Source organism: Halichoeres trimaculatus, unplaced genomic scaffold (assembly GCF_033239565.1).
Source record: "Halichoeres trimaculatus isolate MK-OKI-2021-1 unplaced genomic scaffold, fHalTri1.1 fHalTri1_scaffold_4, whole genome shotgun sequence".
Classification (NCBI taxonomy): domain Eukaryota; kingdom Metazoa; phylum Chordata; class Actinopteri; order Labriformes; family Labridae; genus Halichoeres; species Halichoeres trimaculatus.
The window spans coordinates 20,220,215-20,243,628 of NW_027437182.1; the positions used below are offsets into that span (position 1 = coordinate 20,220,215).

Genomic DNA, 23,414 nt, shown 5'->3' on the forward strand with positions numbered 1-23,414 from the left:
GGATCACACTAACTAACTGAAAACAGAAGTTTTCTACCAAGCAGCCTTACTTTTTCATCAACTGTTTGATAAAAAATACTTCAGTGCCAGAAACTTGGGTCTGACTTTTTTTTCTGCATGTGTCAGGTTGGTTTCTATCATAAATCTCACAATTTATCACCGGATTTAGAAAACTTCAATGTCTTCGAAGAGGCAATTTGTGGTACAGCACAGCACACAAACAAATATTAAAAACAGATCAGACACACATGACAAAGATTCAAATAATCCATAACAGCTGTAATGGGCTTTGCAATACCACCACATCAACAGATAGTCATAACAATCCATCTCTGTTTTTGTCAGTGTACTCTTAGGCGAATGCATGTAAATAATTATGTGACAAATATAAATAAATAAAATAACACTGGATGTACTTAATGCTTCCTTGTACCCATAATACACCATCTTAATCCACGGTTTTCTCCTGAAAGCTAATGTATATCACTTTCTGTTTGAAGAAGTTAGCTTTTGTGTAAATGAAGCATCTGTAGTTTATAGGTTATAAAGTTCAAAGAATTTTAAAGATTGATGCTTAACCTTAACCAAGAGCTTTGATGTTAATTTAGACCTAATCTCTTAGATTGTTCTAATCTCTCTTCTCCACAATAACCAGATAATATAAGAGCAACACTTAAATAACAAAGGTTTTAAATGAAAAATATAGTGTGCTAATGGTATTTTGCATTTGCATATTTACTTTAGTGAATACAGGAGGACCTGACACCTCACTGCTGTACAGTGACAGCGGACTCTGCACCTGTAGGAAAATAAAAACAGTTGTAAGTACAGACAGAAAGGTGTCAATAAAGAAACTTTAGAGTATATCTAACTTTGTGCATAAGCTGGTGTGGATAAGCTGTCATATAAGCTGCAGGTTCTTACCCTCTGTGGGGGCTGAGACAGAGACTGGACCAGGGTGGAGCGGTGAGGAAGGACTTCAGCGGTTTTTGGAGATGATGAGCGAATTGTCAGGGACATAGAAGTCGTCTTCTTCTGAACTCTAATGTAAATACAGAATAAATCAGAGCTCACATAAACACACAAAAACGTTGCAATGTCTAGACTCTGGATGCTTTTAGTTAAAATGTTGTGTTTGGATCAAAGAAAATTTTCACCACAGCAACCAAGATGATATCAGTGATCTTGGCTTTCGCATGTAAATAGAGAGGGATCAGGAAGTTGTGCAGATGGAAGCAGATTTAAACAACAGATAGTTATCAAAAACATGCACAGAGTTGCAAAGCATTTAAGAGTTACCGTGGGATTGTTTGCACAAATCTAACAAATCCTAACTCTAATCTTCAATAAAATATAAAAATGTTAAATTGTGATAGGCAAATAATCACAAAACTTGAGATAGAAAAAAATACTGTGCACTGGAGATCCATCACCCCAATTTTGAATGAATTAAAAAGATGCCATTACATTTCACACATGTGTATGGGAAAAAAGGCAAGGAAATGAGGGAGAGAAAACAGGGAGTGAAAGCAGGAAAAGGGTAAAAAGGCCGAGCAGGAGGTTATAAGTGCACTGGACAATCCTGACAGGGTAATTTTTTACCCAATTAACCCTCTGCACTCTCATTATCTGGAGCACAGCCTGTGTACTGGCTCAGGGTTATGGCTCTTTAAGGGCTCTTTAAAGGTCTAGTTAAGGGCAGCGAGCCTGATTAGATGCTGCAGGGTTCAGTTGACCTGTTTAAGGGGTTCACGGTTCATTAGGTCACAAGAGGTCATGCTGAAACACACGTACTGAGGCATGTTTCCTGAACGGGACTTTGACGCAGATCCTTCCCCTTCTGAGTCTGATGATGAAGCTCCTGCAGTTCAAAACACAAGTATCACTGATTACTTCTATGTGACACACTCTTCAACAGTAAGCAAAACGTACAACTTATATACACAAAATAACGTATGAACGCCGTCTTACCTTCAATGTAAACCTCAGCAGAGGTGTTGTCTGCTCCCAGACTGTTGGAAGCCACGCAGGTGTATCGCCCTGTGTCGTCCTCAAAGGCCTCTGTAATCACCAGAGTGTGCAGGTCACCATCCCTCCAGATCTGAATGTCAGGAGAGGTGTGCAGCTCTCGGCCTTCACAGAACCACCTGGATAACGAGAGGAGAAGCCAAACTCTGGTTATTTTACATTTTGGGATAAATGCACAATCTATATTATTTACTTTAACTTACAAGTAAATCTGGTGCCAAAACAAAGGTGATATTTGAATGTTTAATGCAGGGGTGGCTAACCTGTGGCTCGTGAGCCGCATGTGGCTCTTTGCCTTTCGGTGTGCGGCTCTTTGATCCACTCATACAAGTGATGTATTGTTGCAAAAATTGGGACCAGTATTGATCAATACTTGGGTGATGAGATTGATACTTAAGTTTCAGTTTCTTTTCTCTACATGTGCTCCTAACAATCGCTCATGTGCCTATAGATAGATAGATAGATAGATAGATAGATAGATAGATAGATAGATAGATAGATAGATAGATAGATAGATAGATAGATAGATAGATAGATAGATAGATGATGGATGGATGGGATAGATAGATAGATAGATAGATAGATAGATAGATAGATAGATAGATAGATAGATAAATAGATAGATAGAAAAATAGATAGATAGATAGAAAGATAGATAGATAGATAGATAGATAGATAGATAGATAGATAGATAGATAGATAGATAGATAGATAGATAGATAGATAGATAGATAGATAGATAGATAGATAGATAGATAGATAGATAGATTTCTGTCTGAGAGGCAGTGCATTTGAAGAACCACATTTTTGTGGCTCTTTGTAGTACCACAGTAATTTTTGTGGCTCTTGGCCTCTGACACGTTGGCCACCCCTGGTTTAATGCAATGGACTCACACATCTCTCATTAAGGTAAGGTTACTTTAAAGGCTCCTAAACGTACAACTCAATGGTTCACCAAGTCTCCATTGAATTCATAACCATAGCTTCTTGCGGTGCAAAGTCAAGACAGTGCTTTAAAGAAAATAATTGCTTATAAATTGTGTTAAATTTGGCCAAAACTAACATCAAAAAGTTTTAGCATTAGCACTCAGGGGCCAATACACCCAGATGCTTTGCAGAGGGAGCAGCTTAAACTAAGATTCACGTGCGTTCACGTTCCCTTTCAGCTAGATATTATTTCATCTCTTCCCACCACTTGCTAGACACGAAAATTCTCATAAAGCTCAAAGCTGACATTACGGTCCACACGCAACAGAGATCGTTACTGAAATAATCAAATCTTATTGGACAAGCAGGGCCAAAGCTCTTAAATACACCTTTTCCAAATATGATGGAGGCCAGCCAACCTCAATTACATCAATAACTACTCATTCACACATTCACACACCCTCAGGGCACGTCTGGGTTTCCATATCTGCCAAACATCAGCCAGCCTGAGGCTGTGAGACGCAGTGTTACGGGAAGCAGATACACCCTTTCCCTCCTTCCAATCAGAGGTGTGTGTGTGTGTGTGTGTGTGTGTGTGTGTGTGTGTTTGTGTGTGTGTTTGTGTGTGTGTGTGTGTGTGTGTGTGTGTGTGTGTGTGTGTGTGTGTGTGTGTGTGTGTGTGTGTGTGTGTGTCTGGGCAGGCGCTTGAGACATGTCCCACCTCCCTGAGGTCTGTTAACTCCAGCTTTGTTCCCTGATCAGACTCAGACCCAGGAGGGATGAGACAGTCCACAGCACCACACGCTTCCTCTGTTTCATCTCTCCTCACTGAGTGATGATTGAAGGAGGATCCCCGAGCGCTGTTTCACCACATCAAAAACAGGATCAAACAGCAGGGGTCACATCACCAATAACCTAAACACACACATGACACGGCCGCGGTGTTGTGCTTTATAGTGATCCTTGGCCTCCAGCAGTGCTGAGCCATGACACATCAGATCAAGATACCACACTCCTCTGATTTCACCCTGTCATCCAAAGTCCCAAAGGATCTGTGGTCCTAAAACTGAAAGTATCAACCTCTGCATCACCAAAGCATCGATGTCGCACTTTGAGGACCCTGCAGCTGCGATATGCCTTATCCTTAAAGTCATGGTAGTTTGATAAACTCATTGATCACTTTTTACTAATTAAGGAACATTTCACAACAGGAAGTGATTCTACCTGGCTACAAAGGAACTAAAACGCCTTTAAAAGTGTTGGATAGGCAAATGTAGGTCAGTGTGAATGAATTCATGTGATTTTTTAAATTTTAATGGACAATGACCACTACCATGATGTGACCTATGACTAGAGCCCGACCGATATGAGATTTTTGGGGCCGAGGTCAATACTGATTCTGGGGGCAAAAAGAAGCCGATATTCAATATATTGGCTGATATCCGATACATAAAAACAGGATAAACACAGGAGCAGGAGCGACAGAATCTACGCGGAGCAAACATTTTTATAATCGGCTACATTTTGGCCGATGTTGATTAATAAGTGACAGGCTATAATCGGCCTGCCCGATTAATCGGCCTGCCCGATTAATCGGCCTGCCCGATTAATCGGCCTGCCCGATTAATCGGCCTGCCCGATTAATCGGCCTGCCCGATTAATCGGCCTGCCCGATTAATCGGCCTGCCCGATTAATCGGCCTGCCCGATTAATCGGTTGGGCCCTTCCTATGACCACAAAAAAGAAGATGTGGCGCTTTCATTTGAGATTTTTTAAAGACGTTTTGACTCAGTTTGAATTGCTTTTAGAGATTCTGGTGCACAAACAAACCCCTAGATGTGGGTTTTGAGTCTGACCTGGCAACCTGGCTTAAAGCTCCACAGCAGTAGGGGCTGCTGCAACACTAACTTCACTTAATCTGTGATATCCTGGGATTATACTCATCTTATACTCATGCTTTGACAAAGATGCTGAATGTGAATATCTGTGAGTGTGAGCAGAAGGCTGACTCTCTACATACTCTCAACACTCTAATAAAAGACAGGGCACATACTGTAGCCACCTCCTGACCTCTCCATTGACAGGAGGAGGGGCAGGAATTCCCCAAAACGCTGGAAGAACAGCTGCTCTGCCCGCCCAGAGCGCTGACCTGAGGACACCCAGCTATCTCAGAGAGCTCTTATAAAGTTCCCAACATCCTGCTGTTCCGAGACGGACACACTCGAGTATGTCCATCAAAAAGCATGCTAACTCATGTTCCAGAAAGCATCCATCAGCCAAAACATCCAGACAAGGCTTCATTCTCAGGGATTCACACCTCACAGAGAGGGAGCAGACACAGACAGAGAAAGTGAGAACGAGTACATGAACAGGAGGTGAATGAGCGTGAGTCACGCCGGGTCAGACAGGAAAAATTATACGCTCTGTCATTGTTGAGACGGATCCCTCTGAGCGATTCATCAGGAGCAGTGACAGGTGGGACTGCGCAGAGCCTTAACTCTGTCTTTGTTTTCAAGACTCTGAGAGCTGAAGACACTGCATTTCAAGAAAAAACAGGCAAATATACTTGATGAAATGATATGAAGTGGCATTATGAAGCCTGCAGTCTCAGATGTCATGTTGGAAAAACTGACTCCAACTGACTCCAGCTGACTTCTAGTTAGCATAAAGGTGAAGTTAAGGCCAAGTCATCTTGAGAAAAGCTACAAAGCAGCGACCTGTATGTCAAACTAGCTGCACCTCTAATTATCTGAAATTTGCATCTCTGTGACTCTTAAATAAAATAAAAGGGCACAAGTTTTTTACATTTTCTTAGGGGTATCTTAATTTGAGCGGAGCTGTGATGGAGTTACTTTGAGAGTTTGTCAACAGCTCCAAGTGGACACACCATGGACTGCTTTTTTTGCTACTTTACATTGTCTTCATTACTCATGTAAGTTTTGTATTGCAGGAAAAGACTTTTAAAAATTCAGGGAGTGAATGGAGGACACAGGTGGCCTGCAGGTGGATGACAGATTTGAAGCCAAGGTTGGAAGAACCAGTGTTGTGCTTGGGCAAGAGCAGCATATACAGAGCAGAAAAAGGGATGTGAGATAGTGATTATGAGAAATGTTTACTTGACATACTTCAGAAGTAGTTAAATAACATAACAGTCCTTTAAAGATGCTGTGAGGAGGATCTGTTTTAATTGCACTCCTTCGCCACCTTGTGGCCTGGAGTCTCAGCACACTGTAGTAAATTACTTTAAGTGAGCCGTGTGTCTGTTTTGGAATTAAATGGAGATTTAATAGAAAGAAATTTTATTTGTTCAAGACAACTTTTCACTGGATACAACATGCTGAGGTAAGGTATTTATCAGTACCGTAAGGTCGCAATAGGGGTTGAAACATGACATCAAGCAAACGTTGTAGCAGCCGGCTATATGTAGCAACATCCGCAACCTGGTTCTCCAACGTATCTGTAGGCTAACGTGACAAGTAAACACTGTCAGTTTGTAAGTAGTTTAGTAGATGTTTATAGTTAGTGCAGCTGGCAGCCCGCTGCTCTAAGACATGTTTGTAATGTGTAACGTTAGTGAATCCCGGTTATGTCCTGCCAGTAATCTACCAATCAGAGCTAACATAACCTCACTCTTCATTTTATTGATAGACTCTCAAGTTTGAACAGACCACTGCAGAATTACTGCTGACTGTGGGTTGGAATAAACATTAGCACAAGCAGTTTAGCTCTTGTGTCAAAGTGATACAGCCCGAGCTAAAGGCTAATTAGCCTTTAGCTCGGGCTGTGTCACTCTCCTGTTAAGCTTTCTTCTGCTCTTCTGTCTTTTTTCTGTCTGACATTTAGGCTCCTGTTTCCACCATCACTACAAAATTAGTCATAGAAATAGTTTTCAGTAGAGAAAAACACAGATCTCTGTGTTTTATCTCTTCTCACTACTAAACTTTGTCAGCAGGCATGGTGTTGTCATAGAAACCTAGACTAGAGCAATTTAAATAAACCTACAACCAGCAATATTGGTGCTGATAATCTCCTTTTAGAGTGTGGTTTACAATCAGGCATATATCAAGAAGAGAGACTTTTTTGAGATCACTTTCAAACTCCTCACAACCCCTTTAAAGGGTCAGCGCTGGTTTATATCTGACCATGGCCTGTTGCTGCATGTCATCCCTCTGTCTCTTTCCCATTTTATCCACTGTCCTACCATCTAAATGAAGGAGTAAAAGTCTAAAAACAAGCCTGAAAAAATAAGACAATGTATGAATAATCATCCTCCTTCTACTACAGTGTGTTGAACTTGGAGGTCACCATACCAAACTGATTGTACGACAGACCCTCTAAGTACTTCCTCTGTGTTATCGCCTGACAAAGTGAAACAACGGAAACGTCTCGGCTCTATTACAGGAGCAGACGGCGTGTTAAACAATAGGAAACAGATTGTGACATGAGACTAATGAAGATTTGTTCATGGCACGAGCAGGGACACCTTATCCACCATAGTGTCACCCCTCAAGGCAGCAGGTTGTTTCAAACATGAAGCGAAGGTAGCAGCTCTCAGTGCATCAAGCACAAAGAGAGACAAAGAGAGGATGGGACAGCACATGCATTCAGTGTAACAGGACCTCATTATATGAAACAGGCCAAACTATTTGATTCAAAACTGACAGCAGCTGCACAATCGGAATGAAAAGCTGATTGTTTAAGCAAACCAATATGTCTGTGTGGTTTGGAAATCCATTTTTCTGGATTAGAGTCAACTCGCCTGGGTGGCTGCCATGTCTGCCGGGGATTTGTCTGGAAAACTCAGGTTTCTTTTGTTGCTCAAACCTCAGTACTTTCTTTTAAGTCACTCAGTGCATAAATCAAAATGGTTCATTATGAATCTTGAGGCCATATGCTGTAAGATTAATATGGTGAAGTGAACTTTTATTGAGCTGCGTTCAATAAAGAAAACACAGAAAAAAGCTTTTTGCAGCACGTGACATCATTTACTTCAATAATGGGGGATGTAGGAGCTGTTAGAGGTAATGTAAGCGTGTGTAACTATAAGGAACAGAGGCCAGAAAACAGCAGGAGGATATGTTTTCAACAGGGTGGCCTGAATCAGCCCAGACACCATGAAGAGAAACAGGGCTTCTCCATGCAGCATCATGTGAAGTAAACCTAAAATAGAGACGTAATTCAGGCAATCAACCCTGATTCAGTTAAATGGCTTCAGTAGTTTTCCATTCTAGTTATTGCTCAGAGAAAGCCATTCTAGGTGAATCTACATACAGAACTGTGTGCGTGTGTATATGTGTGTATATATATGTGTGTGTGTTTAAAAGAAAGGAAATGTAAATATATGTTGGGCTCAGAACAGAGAACGGGACTCATCTGCTTTGTGCTCCTCTGGGGGTTTACTAAGGAAACAAGAGCCATTCACAACAAGCAAGCACAACAATAAAAGCCTGTATTAATCAACCTTAATGATCTGCTATTATGCATAATTACTGAGAGGACTCATTTAGAGACAGACGGTAATGTTTATTTAATCCTCTCTCTAACTCTGAGGAATGTACTAAACATGAAGCTGGGGGCCTAAACAGCAGGAGGGAGGGGGGCGGGACTTTGTTGAGTCACTTCAGCTGTTTCTTTCATGTCCTTTGGAAAAATTATGGAAAAATTATGGAAAGTTTAAGAGCTCTGCTCCTGAAAGTGATGACTGTTCACACATGCAACTTCACAGTATGATGTTATTCTCTTAGAAGCAAGGGGGACACGGGTCTGAGTCTAGGTAAGGACATATCTTAAAGAGAGGGTATTCAGCTTCCCAATAATCTAATTATGGATCTAAAGAAACAATGCTATATGTTCATACTTAACGTGAGCAGATTTCCAAACTGCTACGTCTTCATTTGTTAAAGAAATCCCCAAATCTGTTTGTCAACTGATCAAAATGGTCTGTTCTTCATGAGACTTGCTGATTTGTCTTTTGGACAAACAATAACAAACAGGAACATGTTATTTTGACATTAAAAAAAAAAAGAATCGATAGATTAAAATCTTTTACTTCTGTTTTTTCAATCATGGTTCTGTGTTTTTTATGTCTTTATAACGTAACTCACTTTAAATTGCTTTGGTGAATTACGTGGGATTAAATATCATCATCAGCATTTACAGGTTTGTCATTGATAATCTCACTTCAGTACAGAGTAAAAAAAAACCCATCAGTTTAAGAATGCCACTAACTTGTATTTGAACAAACTAGTCCTTGGTTTTTCATCTGATTAACTTCAAACTTGGTGTGCATATAGTAGACAAATTGATGATGAGAAGTTATTAAAGGATTTTTGGTAACTCAATGGGTGTGGCCACAAATGACCACCAAAGTTGACGATTTTTAGGAGTCACAAAAACCTTTATAGTTCTCTTGTTCAATGATGTAGCAGGACCAAAATGCACACACATGTTAAGTGTCTCTTGTTGAACACGTCAATATGCTTCATTCTAGCCTAAAGTACAGTGCCCCCAATGTCAACAGGAAGTAATAGGTTTTTCTCTGTGATTAAAAGCTCTTCCTTTTTTCAGATTTTCTTTTAATTTCTGCTCACAAATGTCTTTAATGCCTTCATAAAGCATCACTAATAAGGTCATGTCCGATACTTAAATTTTATGTCTACGGCGTTTAATGAAACTCTGATATCTAGCCATGAAACTGAAACTCAAAGTAACTCTGCCATATAAAGTTTGATCCCCCTCACGGTTCACACACACCATCAAGGTCCATCTCAAAACATTTCTATTACCTTAAATTTGTGCCACTGCAATAGCGCCACCCTCTGGAAATGCATGGTGCTATCTTTCATATACATTGTCAAATTTGTTCCCACTTGTACACATGATCTCACTCCCACTCTGGACTCATCTCCATATGCATCACAGTAATACAACAGCACCACCTTCTGGACTCAAGTCACATTCAGTACAATTAAAATCACCCATGTATGCCCGCTGCAGGGACCACACTTCACGCATACACATGGCTCTTAGCTTAGCCAGATTTTGCTGCACATGCGACGGCCAGGACATGCTCCAATGGGCACACGTCAGGCGAGGGCCCGCTTATCACTGCTAGCAGCTTTAATTCTTTCTTGTTTACATAACTTTGCACAGAATACATTGATGTATTTCTGTTTGGTTATGTTATTAATTTATAATGTTTAGATAAAGTGAACATTAGCATTGTTTATTTATCACTCCTGGACTCACCATGGCTATATGTGACTTTGTTTACTCTAGCTCAAGTAAAGAATGGGAGAATGATCATTCATAATGAACCAATATTTGTCCCCAGTCAGGCATGATCATCCGTCACCTGTAGCAGAAGCTAATACCCAAGAAAGCCCCTCTATGATATTTTTGAATAAGTTGAAGATTTTAAGCCTTTATGACTCAAACTCCTGAAAAGAGTATGAAAGAGAAGTTTTTTGTTAAGTTATTTTTGGGACATTTATGCCTTTAATCAGAAAAGAGAAGACAGCAAGAAAAATGGAACGAGTAGGTAGTGCCACAGGCTGGATTCAAACCTGGGCCACCCATAGGAGCATGAACCTCATGGAGCAGGACCTAGTCCCCTAGGTGACCTGTGCTCCAATAGCAAAGCATTTAGACTAGCTTTTGAACTATGAATAGATAGATTTTTGACACCTGTTTGTTCAGCCTTATAAAAACAGTATTATTTTCTGTCTCTTGGGGCGTAAAAAAGTCTTACATTTGATTTTAAAAAATGTGGAGAAACCCTGTTTTAGACTGAAAGTACAGGTAGGCTACACAAAAATCTAGAGTGTATCAGATTACATCTGATCCCTTTCTTTGTTAAGCACAGCATGGTAACTGTAAAACAGAAACACGTTGACAATTCATGTGTAAGGGAAGCAGGGTGTGTTGGAAAAGCAGTCACTCGACACTTTGAGAAAATTTAGTGAAGGTACAAATTTCTTGGCAGAAAGCAGCTTTACCACCCATTTCCTCCTCACACAATACTATTATAAAACCCAGCTATGCAGAGCATGCATGCTAAAGAGCTTAATATCAATAACCTCACCTCTCCATGCTTCTCCCACCCTACAGGCTCACAGCCAAGATGGTGACTAAACATCCCGCCCTTCCACTGAACCAGCCTGTCAGTGGTGCTCTGAGTAGAGATAGCATGTGAGAGAGAAATTTATACAACTCATTTAAGACAATTGATGCCAGATGATGCTTGGAGAATCATCAGATGGATGGTTTCCGTTTTATGGGGCTCCCTGCCTACACTAACCTTTCACATTCAGAGGTAGAGGAGAGGACGAACCAGTGCCTCCACAGCGCGTCTCCTCGTCTGACCCTGTTGTTATTTGCTGCTGTTGATGGAAAATTTCATGAAGCAAAGCTCAGTTTCACCACAAACCCAAACTAGAGGAGGCCAGAGTACAGAGAAAAAGACAGGAGGAGGGTTCAATCAGAAAAAAATGACCTTCAGAGGATGTAGGAGCGACAAAGAACTGGAAGAAACACACCCACAAGTCAATTACAAATTCAGTATGGCCTGTAACAAATGGGTACACAAGATGTAAACTTCCTGACCCATGTTTGTCTTCGTTTTTACTCCCAAGTTTGCTCGTGGTGTTCAGTTTCGAGGCTGCTGACCACAGAAGGCAACTGAAGTGCAACTGGACAAGAAGAGCGGCACCAGGGCTGTCTTTATCCCTAATTACAAACTACAATACAGGTCAACTGAAACTGCCCAGACTTTATAGCAAGCAGCAATGTTGGTTTTATTATCCAGGACAAAAAAAATCTTCTAATTCATCCAAACTCAAGATGGAGAAGATATTGGGTTTCCTCTTTCCCACGCACGCTGACTGAAACCAGGAGTGTACCTCCATAAGGCTCAGAGAGGTTAAGAAGCACAAAATCATTAAAGCTTTAAATGATGATTTCAACAACAGCACCCCTTTGTTCAGTCGTTTTCCATAATGTATTATACATGAACCTACAGGTATGCAGTGGTCCTAATATTGGCACCACTAAATGTATAATTACTGGTTTAAATAATCCAATCGTTACACTGGGAAGAGTCGAACATGCCAGAAACAGAGAGCTGATATGTTTGAGTGAAAAAGCAGAAAGAGAGCAGATCTTGGTGAACAGAGACATGAACTCATATCACTCAGAGTAGTGTTGACTAATGTTCTCATCTATCCTAGCAGCAGGATGGAAATAGCAGTTCAAACTTCTGTTTGGCTTGTTTTCTATAATGTAATATCTGAAAAATGAAAAGTTGAATCAATCATGTCCACTTCTTGCCCAGGAAGTAATGCTTCTACATTTTTGTTTATTTTTTTCGCTCTTAAAGGGATAGTTCAGTTTTTTTGAAGTGGGGTTGTATGAGCTCTATGTGACCACTAAGGACATTAGATACAGTAGAAAGTTGTCTCCTCTCCCTCAGTAAGACACAAACTGTAATCGATGGTGATGAGGAAATAGACGCTAACAGGGACAGACGGTACCAAATTCAAAGGCTATTTTCTCTGCCTACAAGAACTAAAATCAAAAAGTAATACCACAGTTTAAAAGTACGCTACATAAAATATATTTTAAGTGCATTAAGTCTTCGGAAATATAAACATGTATCCGGACCTAACTAACTGGTCATGTATCCTTCCGCCCAGCACTAGTGTGCTCCGTCCCCCCTCCTCCTTTCAGCTGTAGGGAATGTAAACAAGCTATGCTTCAGGCGCTGGTTGTAGCCTCGTGTAAGTTTGATCAAGTATCGTAATTCTTTTTTTTGTACTCTAAAGATTGTGAGGCAGCGTAGGAAATTCAAAATGAGTGACTATGACAGCGACGATGAAGTTCCATTCACTTTGGAACCAAAAGGATACCTGTATGAACCGGAGCACATAGAGCTGCTACAGATGGTGACTGAAAGGAATACAGAGGAAGTTGAATACAGAGAGAGTTGAATAGTAGGCAATTTTTCCATGAGGACATGAACACAGTATCGTAAGTTTATATATTGAGAAAACGATATGTAAAATTGAAGAACTTTGAGATTAAACTCAAAGAACTTTGAGATTTGAGACAAATTAATATTTAATACCACAGAAACTCACACAACAGTACTGAAAAGTGGTGCCGTTGAGTACCGATATTGGTTGTCAGGTGCTGAGCATGGGTACCTTATCGTTTCAAATGTTAAAGGTACCCATCCCTAGTGGGCACCCTGTAGCTGTGCGTGGTGGGGTAGGCTAAAGGCCTGCCTCTTTATGTCACCCTGACAATGACAAAAGTGGGTTAAGTCAAGCTTTTTCAATGTAGGCTCTGTTTACGACAGGCTTCAAAACTCTGTGTCAGAAACAAATTAGTGACATCAGTAAACTACCTCCATACAACCATGATTTACTTTAGCTATAGCCCCAAGTAGTGGTGGTTGGCTGTGCTACATTTCAGACACAACACATGACCGGCCTTTTGGGCCTACAGTATAAATGGCAATAATTCTTTAAATGACTCCAAATTCTGGTTCAGACATGTGAGGGTGACGTATAATTGTTTAGCCAACTAAAGGAGCACATCCCTCGTCATAGTTTACTCATTTCAATTTATCTAAACAAAAATCCATAATAGCTCAAATGTGAGTGATGTTTATCTTGATGAGCAGTTCTGCCCCTAATCTGACCAGAAATCTGACCAGTGCTGGGGGTCATTCTATCAGTTTGATTTCATATTTCTAAGCATGTTTATTTTCTGTATTGAGCAACAATACACTGATTCTATACAGTTGCATCAGTTTGTTTAACAGTTGTTGTCTGGAGATCAGGAAATATTAACATTCCTTCATTTGTGATGGAGCTGAGTTTAAGCGTTCTGCTACGTGCTTATAAACACATGCAGCAACAACTGTCTTGATTAAAGATGATACATACAGGAATTCAGATTAAAAGAGCAGCAGGAGCCATCTGATGAAGGAGCTTTGTTAATGTAGAGACCAGGATCAGAGGGGTCAGAGGTCAGTGGAATATTCCGGACAGCAGACAGCTGCAGAATGACAGTTGGAGCTCAGACCGGAAGCAACCAAGGAGACGTTTCGCCAAGGAATTTCAACCAATGAGGAGGGGGCAGGATGTACTGTAAAGACCCCTTAATGTTGACCATCAACAGACAGCGTCCAGTGATGCATTACAGGAGAGCAGAGCTCAGAGACGGTGAGCCAAGAAGGCAAATGGCTCAGAATGAATCATCACGAGCAAATGTGGAAACTTAGTTTGTGGGATTTCTTTTAGAAACTATAGCAGAAACTTTATAAAATCATGTGTTCAGTACAATTCCTGCTGTTCAACCATAAAAAGTTAACTTAAATAGTCAAGTCTTTGTGTTAGTGTGTGTGTGTGCCTGCGCGTGTGTGTGTGTGAGAGAGAGAGAGAGAGAGAGAGAGACAGAGAGAAAGGAGACTAAACTAAAATAGTGACAGACATGGGCAGCAGCTGAGCTACAAATGCACACACCTCGGCGCTAACGTGGATGCCTCCAATGCTTGCTCACAATAACACACTTGCAAACACACAGATACATTTACACACACTCAAAACATACACACAACACACACACATGCACACATAAAATTTGTAGTTTTATAGGTGGGCCAAGAGAAGTCGGTAAAAGCAGTGCAGGGAAAGTTCTTCTCAATCATTTCTCTATTTTCATTCACAGGGGAAACATAACTTGTCCATAGACTCATTCAGTCATTAACAGAGATAACAGTCTATGAGATGATGTGTAAGAGAGCATATTTTCTAAAGTAAGGAATATAAGTTAAACGTCATCTGAAAGCCAAAAATCAGAAATCCAACCACATGATTGTTCACCCATCCTGAGTGTGTCCTGGGTCTGCTAATCTACTTTAAAGCCAACATCAAAACTTATCACTTAGTTATACCACACAAAGCCTTTGCTCACACAGACAAACCTTCAGATTGTGACCTACCTGCTCCTCCTTCTGCTCCCTGGGAGTTAAACCAATGTCAGTACAAATATCCTTGATCAGAGGTTTCACGCTGAGCTTCTCTTCCTGACAGCATGACACACACTGAGCGACTGACACTCTCACACCAGGACTGCCACTCTGAGTCACACAGTCAGACACACACACACACACACACACACACACTTACACACACATGCACAAAGCTCGGACTGAGCAGCGGGGTTGAGAGGGAGGGAGCGGCCCCCAAACTGCCAAATTCCACACAAGACAGAAAGACAGGAATTACACATTTAAGATCCATTTAAAAGACAAAAACTGCTTCATTGCTTCCCACACTGAGTGTGTTTGTGTGATTCCAGTGGTCGCTTAAAGTGTGTCTGTTTTCACATCCCTACAACAAGTATAAACCATATGGCCTACATGGGAAAACATGTGATCCCACTTTTTAGGGCTGTGGTATAAACCAAGCGGCAACCTCCAGTCTAAGAATATGAGACAAAGCAGAAGTGCTAAAACCTGCTGTTTCTCCAGTGTCCGCTTGAGTGTGGCTCCAGACGTACCAGAAGTCACATACATACCAAGCCAAAAAAAGGTATTTCAAAGCAGAAATTAACCTATTTACAGCCTGGTTCAAAAAACGTCTCATGTCTGAGTCGCTAATTTCACTATCTGCTGGGTGGGGTGAATTTTTTGCTAACTTGGCCGTTCAGAGGATATTAAGAACCAACAGGCGCCCTATAGCTGTACTCGAAGCCCTTGCTACTACTAATATGGCCGCGATTCCTGATGTGCTCCATTTTCCGTTTTAAGAAACAGACGGGTGACGTCGGGGAGACTACATCCATGTTTTATATAGTCTATGGTATAAACACAAGAGTTCCCAATAGATAAAATAGCTATCACTCACAGTTTTATGCTGAGATACTGTTCTTTATGTTTTGCAATACCTCTGAGTGCAGCATGTCTCTGCTGAATCAAAGATAATCCAAAAAGCAGTTTTTATCAGTAAATGAACACAAACTGAGCCACAGGTAGCTGATAGCTGGCGTGTGCTTCATCTGACTGCATTAAAAATGCTTTTAACCAGGGATTGTTCCAGGGGTCCAACAGGGGCTTCCCTATTGTCTGTGTCACCACAGAGACCTGAAGTCCCACACTGATTGTACAAATCAGGCCAGTGGAGAAATTTATAGACAAGTATGGAGAAAAATTAAATTGCACTACACCTCCAAAACAACAGAGGGCAGTAGGCACTATGGGAGACATGGGCACAATGAAAAAATGTCACCATACAAGGCATCATCATGTGCAACATTATAGCTAGCCTATTAGAATGGAGATGATTAGCTTGTGCTTTCGTATCTTAGCTTGGTGGCACCTTATTGCATCATAAATGGATTAATTAAATCAACGCTTGAAAACCCCAGAAACACTATTAGCAAAATGACAGATTTTAAAAGCTATGGTAGAGAATGTGTTTCATCTTAGTGATATGATGTTAACATAAGACTTTCAGCAGGATGCATGCATTTATCCATTATCATTAAATACTTATCTGATGAGGAGATTTTGAAATAAACTAGGATGAATTCTCAAGATCTTCTTCTCTGTTTAAACAGCTGTTATAAACTTGACATCCACTGTAACATTTAACTGAAGGTCTCCAGTTTACAGGGTCACTCTTTGAACTGTAACGCTAGTGGCTGACAGAGACACAATCAAACTATCAGGCTCAAAGAAGACCATTGTTTTAGGGATGCACGATATTGGATTTTTGCAGATATCCGATATGTCGTTATATCAAAACCCCTTTTGGCCGATACCGGTACCGATACAGATACCGATAATCACAAGTTTGTTTGTTTTTTTCACTGTAAAGAAAGCTAAGTCTATCCTGTACTGGAATTTATATGTTACTCTCATTGTGACGGTCTTATTTGTTTAAGAAACACACATAAAACAGGACAAAAAACATTTGATTTTACCATAAATAAGAAATGTATTATTGTTTCAAACTCAAGACATTCAGTATTGAAATACAGAAAAATAATTTCTTTAGATCACATGAACTTTAAATGTACAATGCATTTTTAAACATAACCAAGTTGCATTTCATTATTTTAGAGCTACTGTAACAACCTGGTGACAGACACAGAGCTCTGCAGTGCAAATAAATGAAGTGCTACATTTTATTTAAGGAGCTTATTTTTCAGATGGAAAATAATAATAATCCTAACTGAATAGCATCTTATCGGCTGTGCCTATCGGCAGAAATTTTCATATCTGCCGACACCGATAAACGTGTTTTTAAGCTTTTATCAGCCGATACCGATATTGGGCCGATAATATCGTGCATCCCTACATTGTTTAGGTGTTTAGGAGCAGCTGGGTGAGATTTCAATGTGGATGGCAGGTAAAATACAATCACAGAGAGTGCTCCACCAATCAGAAACATTCATCATTGCAGGCCCTACCCCCTAGAGCAGGACCTTCTCAGGGGGTAAGATTAACTACCCTGAAACTTAATTTAGACCCTAGTTCTTTTGGTTTAAACACAGAGTTCCTCAAAAAGTCTCTAGTTTCTGAGTAGAGTTCCTGGGGTCCAAAAGCATCTTAAATACTGTGCAAACATGACTTTATCCTCTCAATTGCAACCCCACCCAACAATCAAATTCTGGATGAAAAGTATGGGGAAAGGTTTTTCTTGTGTACTGCTATAAAGTCAAGCTTTGTGATGTGTTTTTTGCACACGCTGATGATGCACAAATGATAAAATTGTGATTCAATTCGGAAATAACTCTTTACCCCAGCTAGCTTCAAACAGGCAAACACCCTCTGACAGACCACCACTATTCACATGTAGATTCATGGGTTTTCTAGCTCTTTCTTTGCAGAATCTGTCTCTCAAACAAACAACGCAGGTTTGCAGCTTCTATATGAGTCCAACCCACAGTCTGCTGACCAACCAAAGCACCACAGTGAACCCTGGGCTCCAGCCAAACGACCCAGTCCCCATGGAAACCTCCGGTGCTCTGTGTGTGCTGCAGGAGCGGGGAGGAAATCCTGAAAATTGAACATGACAGTGGGATGGTGTGTACTACAGTGGCATACAAAAAGAGAGCACATTAAATACTCTGATAAATCCCACATGCCAGAACAGAGCAGGCCACTTATGAAGCCCCGTTAGGCCTGGACAGGAATAGCTCGGTTAAGTCAGGATCTAAATAGACCACTTTGAGTTGGCAGCACCTGGTAAGTAAAAGACAAATGGCTGTGGCTACTGTGAATGTGCGAGCACACACACACACACACCCACACACACACACATATACACAGCTTAAGACTGCAGCACAGTCACAAACTCTCTGCATGTTGAATTTACCCCGGTCAGCAGATGTAAATCCAGTATCTGTGGTGTGTTTGGAGTCAGAGGGTTGATGTATGATACACAGTCCACAGCAGAATGAATGGGTGTGGTGTGTTTGTCTCTCCGCGGGGGCTCCCTTCAGGCTTTAATAGAGCTGGGATATTTTGGTCGCTGTCAATGGAGAGCCTGAGAGCTGACCGCTGGGACAAAGCAGATGGGATTATTTGTGGTGCTTGTTACTAGGTCTGCTCTCTGTCCGTGTCGGAGATGATCCAGTGTAAAAATCAAAGCGCTTAAAGATGACAGGGTGAGGTATGACATGATCTTTTGTGTTAAAGGTGAACAGAGAGTCGATAAGTCTACATCACTACTCTGGAACAGAAAAAGAAGTTTTAAAATAGAGGGTGACAAATCAGGGTCTTACAAACAACTTCTTTAGTTATTATATGACTAGTGGGTTTCTACTTCTTATAACAAGGTGTGAATTTGTAACCAACACAAGGTACTTGTTCTCTGCTGAAACAAATGAGTGTTTGGTCAAGAAACCCACCCCATTTCATCCTCATCCCAATGTTTGAACAGCTTTTTCTAAGTTGGTGTGAACTAAGGATAAACCTTACATAGATTTTAACGCGAGTAAAGGTCTGTATCATGTCTTTACCTGTGTTGAAAGTTATGGGAAAGTGACAGTATTACATTTAGATTACTGCAGGTAACACAATCAAAACAAAAACATCCACCAGCTTGTAAGATCTCCACATTCTCCAGGTTTCTACTCATTAGAATAAATTTGCGACCGAGTGAAACATGAAAAACAGAAAAATAAAGAAAGGAGTCTGGAGAGAGGTGCTAGTAACAGAAAAAGGGAAATGGGAGCTTACAGATTACACAATTTTGTACCAAGCAGTTAACATGTTAACAGTTTAGTTTGTCTTTATTTCATCCATGTTGACACAAAAATATAAGTACAATATAAAAATAAAAAATCTCAATTGAAGAAAAAGGAGAAAAAAGAAGGAAAAAGTCTTACTATAACTGCCATTTCACTCACAAAATGTTTATCATATGATCAGAAAAAAAACAAAAATGTTTAATTCTGCTGTGAAAATTCACTTTTCGACACTGGATTTGACCATAGAAAGTAAAAAAACGGGCATAATCTCAAGACCAAACTGACCCTGATCTAGAATCACTGTGTATTTTTTATAAATAGAAGTTTTAAAAGTCTGAAACCTTGTTTTAAAACATCTAATAAACTAGTCTAAAACTGACATGTCTAAGTATTGTGGTTTTGGATCAGGACCTGGCCCAATGTGGTCTGGAGCTCAGAAAAAAAACAGTAAAAGCTCTCTTTATTGGATTTTCACAAATAGAATTAAGGTTTCACAGAGCTGGAAGGGGATTTTAGACACAGTCAAGGCTTATCTAAGATGACTTATAAACCACATGAACAGTAAGACATTCAAAAGATGGAGAAACAGACGCTCTGCACTGCAGACATGAAATTCACTTAACTTTCCTCAAAACAGCTGAATCAGAGGCTGCGAATTGGAAGCTAACTTAAGTATCGTCTCTTCAAACAACCCTAAAGTTTCCTATCTCAATCACACAATCTGAACTTCAAGGCTCTGTGAGGATTTTATGGGTGATCTTAAAATGCCAGTTAATTCATAATTTCAAGTGGCTGTGAAGACCATCTATAAGAGCTGGTGACGGATAGGAAACAGATAAAAACTCCATTTCCCATGAGCACTTGCACCTTCTGTCATGAGGACATGACTCTTACCAAGGTGTGGATTTGTTTTGACGCAATTGAATGTAAAGTGATTGCTTTTTAACACAACTTTTCTTTGTTTAAGACAACTTTTCCCAGGATGCAAAGCGATGACATAATGTATTTGTACTTAGTAAATTCAGTTTATAGCGTAGTTTAGTAGCTGGCTATACTTAATGGTGCTACTCACAGCAAAGGGTTATTTATGGGCCATGCACTTAATGCACTTGATAAAATAAATAAGTACAGGACCTGAAATATCAACCAGATAGTCTAATTTTTATTCAACTCATTAACAGCTGATAATAACAACCTGACACTTTCTCTGCACTTCAAAATAAGAGCCCCCTGTTTCAAAGGGAAAATCTCAATTTTGATAGACCTTTTTGAAGATGTAACAAAAAGCTTGATTATGGTGAAACTAGTGACTAATTTAATGATGCTATGAGGAGGATCTGTTTTAACTGGACTGCCTTGCCACCTTCTCATGCTCACTGTTGCAAAGATGCAACTTTAACCAGAAGTGTGTTTGTTTAGAAACTAATTTTCTTTGTTCAAGACAACTTTTTACGTGACAAAGAAATGTATTTATCAGTACAGTTACTTAGCGCTGTTGTTTGAAACGTGACAACATGCAAACATTGTAAGTTTGTACTGTACGCCAGTAGCCGGCTAAATGTAGCACTAATAGCAGTCCGGTGCTCTGATGTATATATAGGCTAACATGAAGACAATCAAACTGTCAGTTTGTACAGTAGTTTGTACTGGTTATGCTCTGCCAGTCATCCACCAATCAGAGCTAACGGAACCTCACTCTTCATTTTATTGATATACTCTCAAGTTTGAACAGACCACTGCAGAATAACTGCTGACTGTGGGCTGGAATGGACATTATCAAAAACAGTTTAGCTCATGTTTTAGCTTTTAGCCCAGACTGTATCACTCTCCCGTTTAGCTTTCTTGTGCTCTTCTGTCCTTTTTCTGTCGGACAGTTGGGCTCCTATGTCCACCATCACCACAAAATTAATCACAGAAATCGTTTTTGGAAGAGAAAAACACAGATCTCTCTTCTCATTTCTAAACTTTGTGGTGGTGCCATGGAGACCAAGAAGTGCTATAATCAATTGGGTCCCACTCCACCGGGAAGCTACGATGTATCATTTCGAAATAACCTGTAACCAATAATATTGGCGTTGACTTCTTCAAGATCACTTACAAAATCTTCACAGAAAACTGTGTTTTTTCAGCTGCTGCTTCTTAGGTTCCCCGCTCCATAACCCCTTTTCCTCCGATTGGCCAGCCCTCTTGAGGCCTGTTGGGGGCTGAGGCCTTGGTGTTCGAGGCCCGCCCCTCTTCATTAACCAGTTAGGAGATTCTTGTGTGATGACCTTATCATTTTAGCAAACCTCATAGAGATCACATGCTTTTTTTTTTTATTTTTATTTTTTTTTACAACAATTTACAGACAGATTTGGGGATTTCTACAACATATGAAATCATCATATATTTAGTTTGAACATCCAGCTTTGTTACTTTATATTCCTGTTGAAAAGAGGGAAGTCATAATACCTCCTCTTTAGTTCAATGGATAAAGAGAAAAAAACGAGGGAAAAGGCCACCAAATAATATGCATATCTTATAGTTGTGGATCAATTCTAAGTTACTTGACTGACTTAACATTCAGCTGCATGAAAAGTACTGTGTTTCATATGTCATTAAGTCAGTAAGTCAGTAACCATTTTGAACAACATGGGAAAGTTACACACCTAAAACATGTTAAAAGAATGTCCAGTCGTTTGCCTGTTGATATTAAAGCTAGTGTCTAATTGAACTTCTTTTTTTGCATAAACTTCACATCTTATCTCCCAGCACATGAGCTCTGGTATGTTCTGTACTGGTGCATATAAACAAGATTTCACTGTTTCTCTGGGATAATTAGGCTGAACGTTGCAGGTAACAATCCAAAGAGCTGACCTACAACTCTGAGTTGCGAGGAGCACACACCTTATTACGTCCTGTCTCAGTTGCACAGAGTGTTACAAAGTTGTTTACTCTAAATTATTCAGGATTGTGAAAAAAAAGCGGCACCCATTTGGAGCGATAACATCATGAAAAGCACTGTACTTCCCCTAAGTGGCTATAAAACACTGGATAACAAGAGGAAGGTCTTTTACAGTCTCTGGATGTTCCCGTTAATTACTGAATGACTGACAACAGCCCTTGCTGCTTTGTCTGGTTGGCGACCTCCTGGGGGGAAGAAATTCAAAACCAAAAATGAGGGACATGTGCAGATGGAAACCAAAATATGAGTCAACAAGAATAGAGAGATTCCTCCTTCGAAGCAACACGCTGGGTTTATTAGCATAAAAACAGGTGCACATGCACTCAGAGCAGCACACACAAACACTTCCACAGGCTCACACCAATGCAGAAGCGTTCCCACCACAAACAACCAAACATTCATGTGCACTCAATCAGACACCCACTTCCACATCATAATAACTCACTGTTCAAAAGGTCTTTCAAGGGTCAGTTGACATCACAAAAATGGGTGCATGTTGTCAGGACAACTTCTGTTTTCACTCCAAGGAGACGAAACGACACTAACAAAAACAGAGTCTTTGTCCTCTCATGATGTCATACTGTAAGCGTAATAAATCCTCCCAAACTGCCAAATAAATCCAGCATGAAACCAACAAAAGCAACATCCAGAAGGGCCCTAAATTAAACATATCAGCCATAAGAAATAAATAAAGCCGCATATTTAAAAGCAATAAGAAACCTCTTCTAAAAGGACAGGACAGCTGAAAAACACGATCAGACATCTCCCCATGTCTGAGAGCAGTTTTGTTAAAACTATCCGTGGGTATGACTCTCATATTTCTGACTGGTGTGGGATGAAGGGGTTTTTTTGTTTCTGGAGGAATGTTGGGCCTAATTCAACCAAAATCTTTCCTCAAACATGCAAGCAGCAGTATATATACTCATACTTACTCTGTTAGAGGATGTTTACATCAGATGCTGTGCCTCAGATATCATCAATTTACAATTTTTTACTTCTTCCACAACCACGACCATCGATCTTCCTGCCACCGAGTAATTACAACCAGAGACAAACCACATAACAGTCTGTGTCAGCGCTCATTTTAGGTATGTATCATAACTTTCTGGGAACAACAATTAGCTGGAGTTAATGCAATAGCTGCTGAACCACAAAGCAGATCTGCGGTCACATGTTTTTATGATCGTTCCTCTCGGTCTTTTGTTCGACATTAACAAGCCAGGTGATTTTCAGGCTTTTTATACGAAGG

The 23,414-nt window shown here is 40.3% G+C and overlaps 1 protein-coding gene across 2 annotated transcripts in view; it reads right to left on the reverse strand.

The window, feature by feature from the left end:
* palld (palladin, cytoskeletal associated protein) overlaps positions 1–23,414 on the reverse strand; it is a 93,027-nt gene that overhangs the window by 45,166 nt on the left and 24,447 nt on the right. For both annotated transcript variants that reach the window (XM_074667627.1, XM_074667626.1), the window contains exons 4-7: positions 1,972–2,147; positions 1,795–1,861; positions 925–1,042; positions 740–799 (exon numbers count right to left, since the gene is read on the reverse strand). In XM_074667627.1, the coding sequence (XP_074523728.1) occupies positions 740–799; positions 925–1,042; positions 1,795–1,861; positions 1,972–2,147 (421 nt within the window). The remainder of the gene's footprint in view (positions 1–739; positions 800–924; positions 1,043–1,794; positions 1,862–1,971; positions 2,148–23,414) is intronic.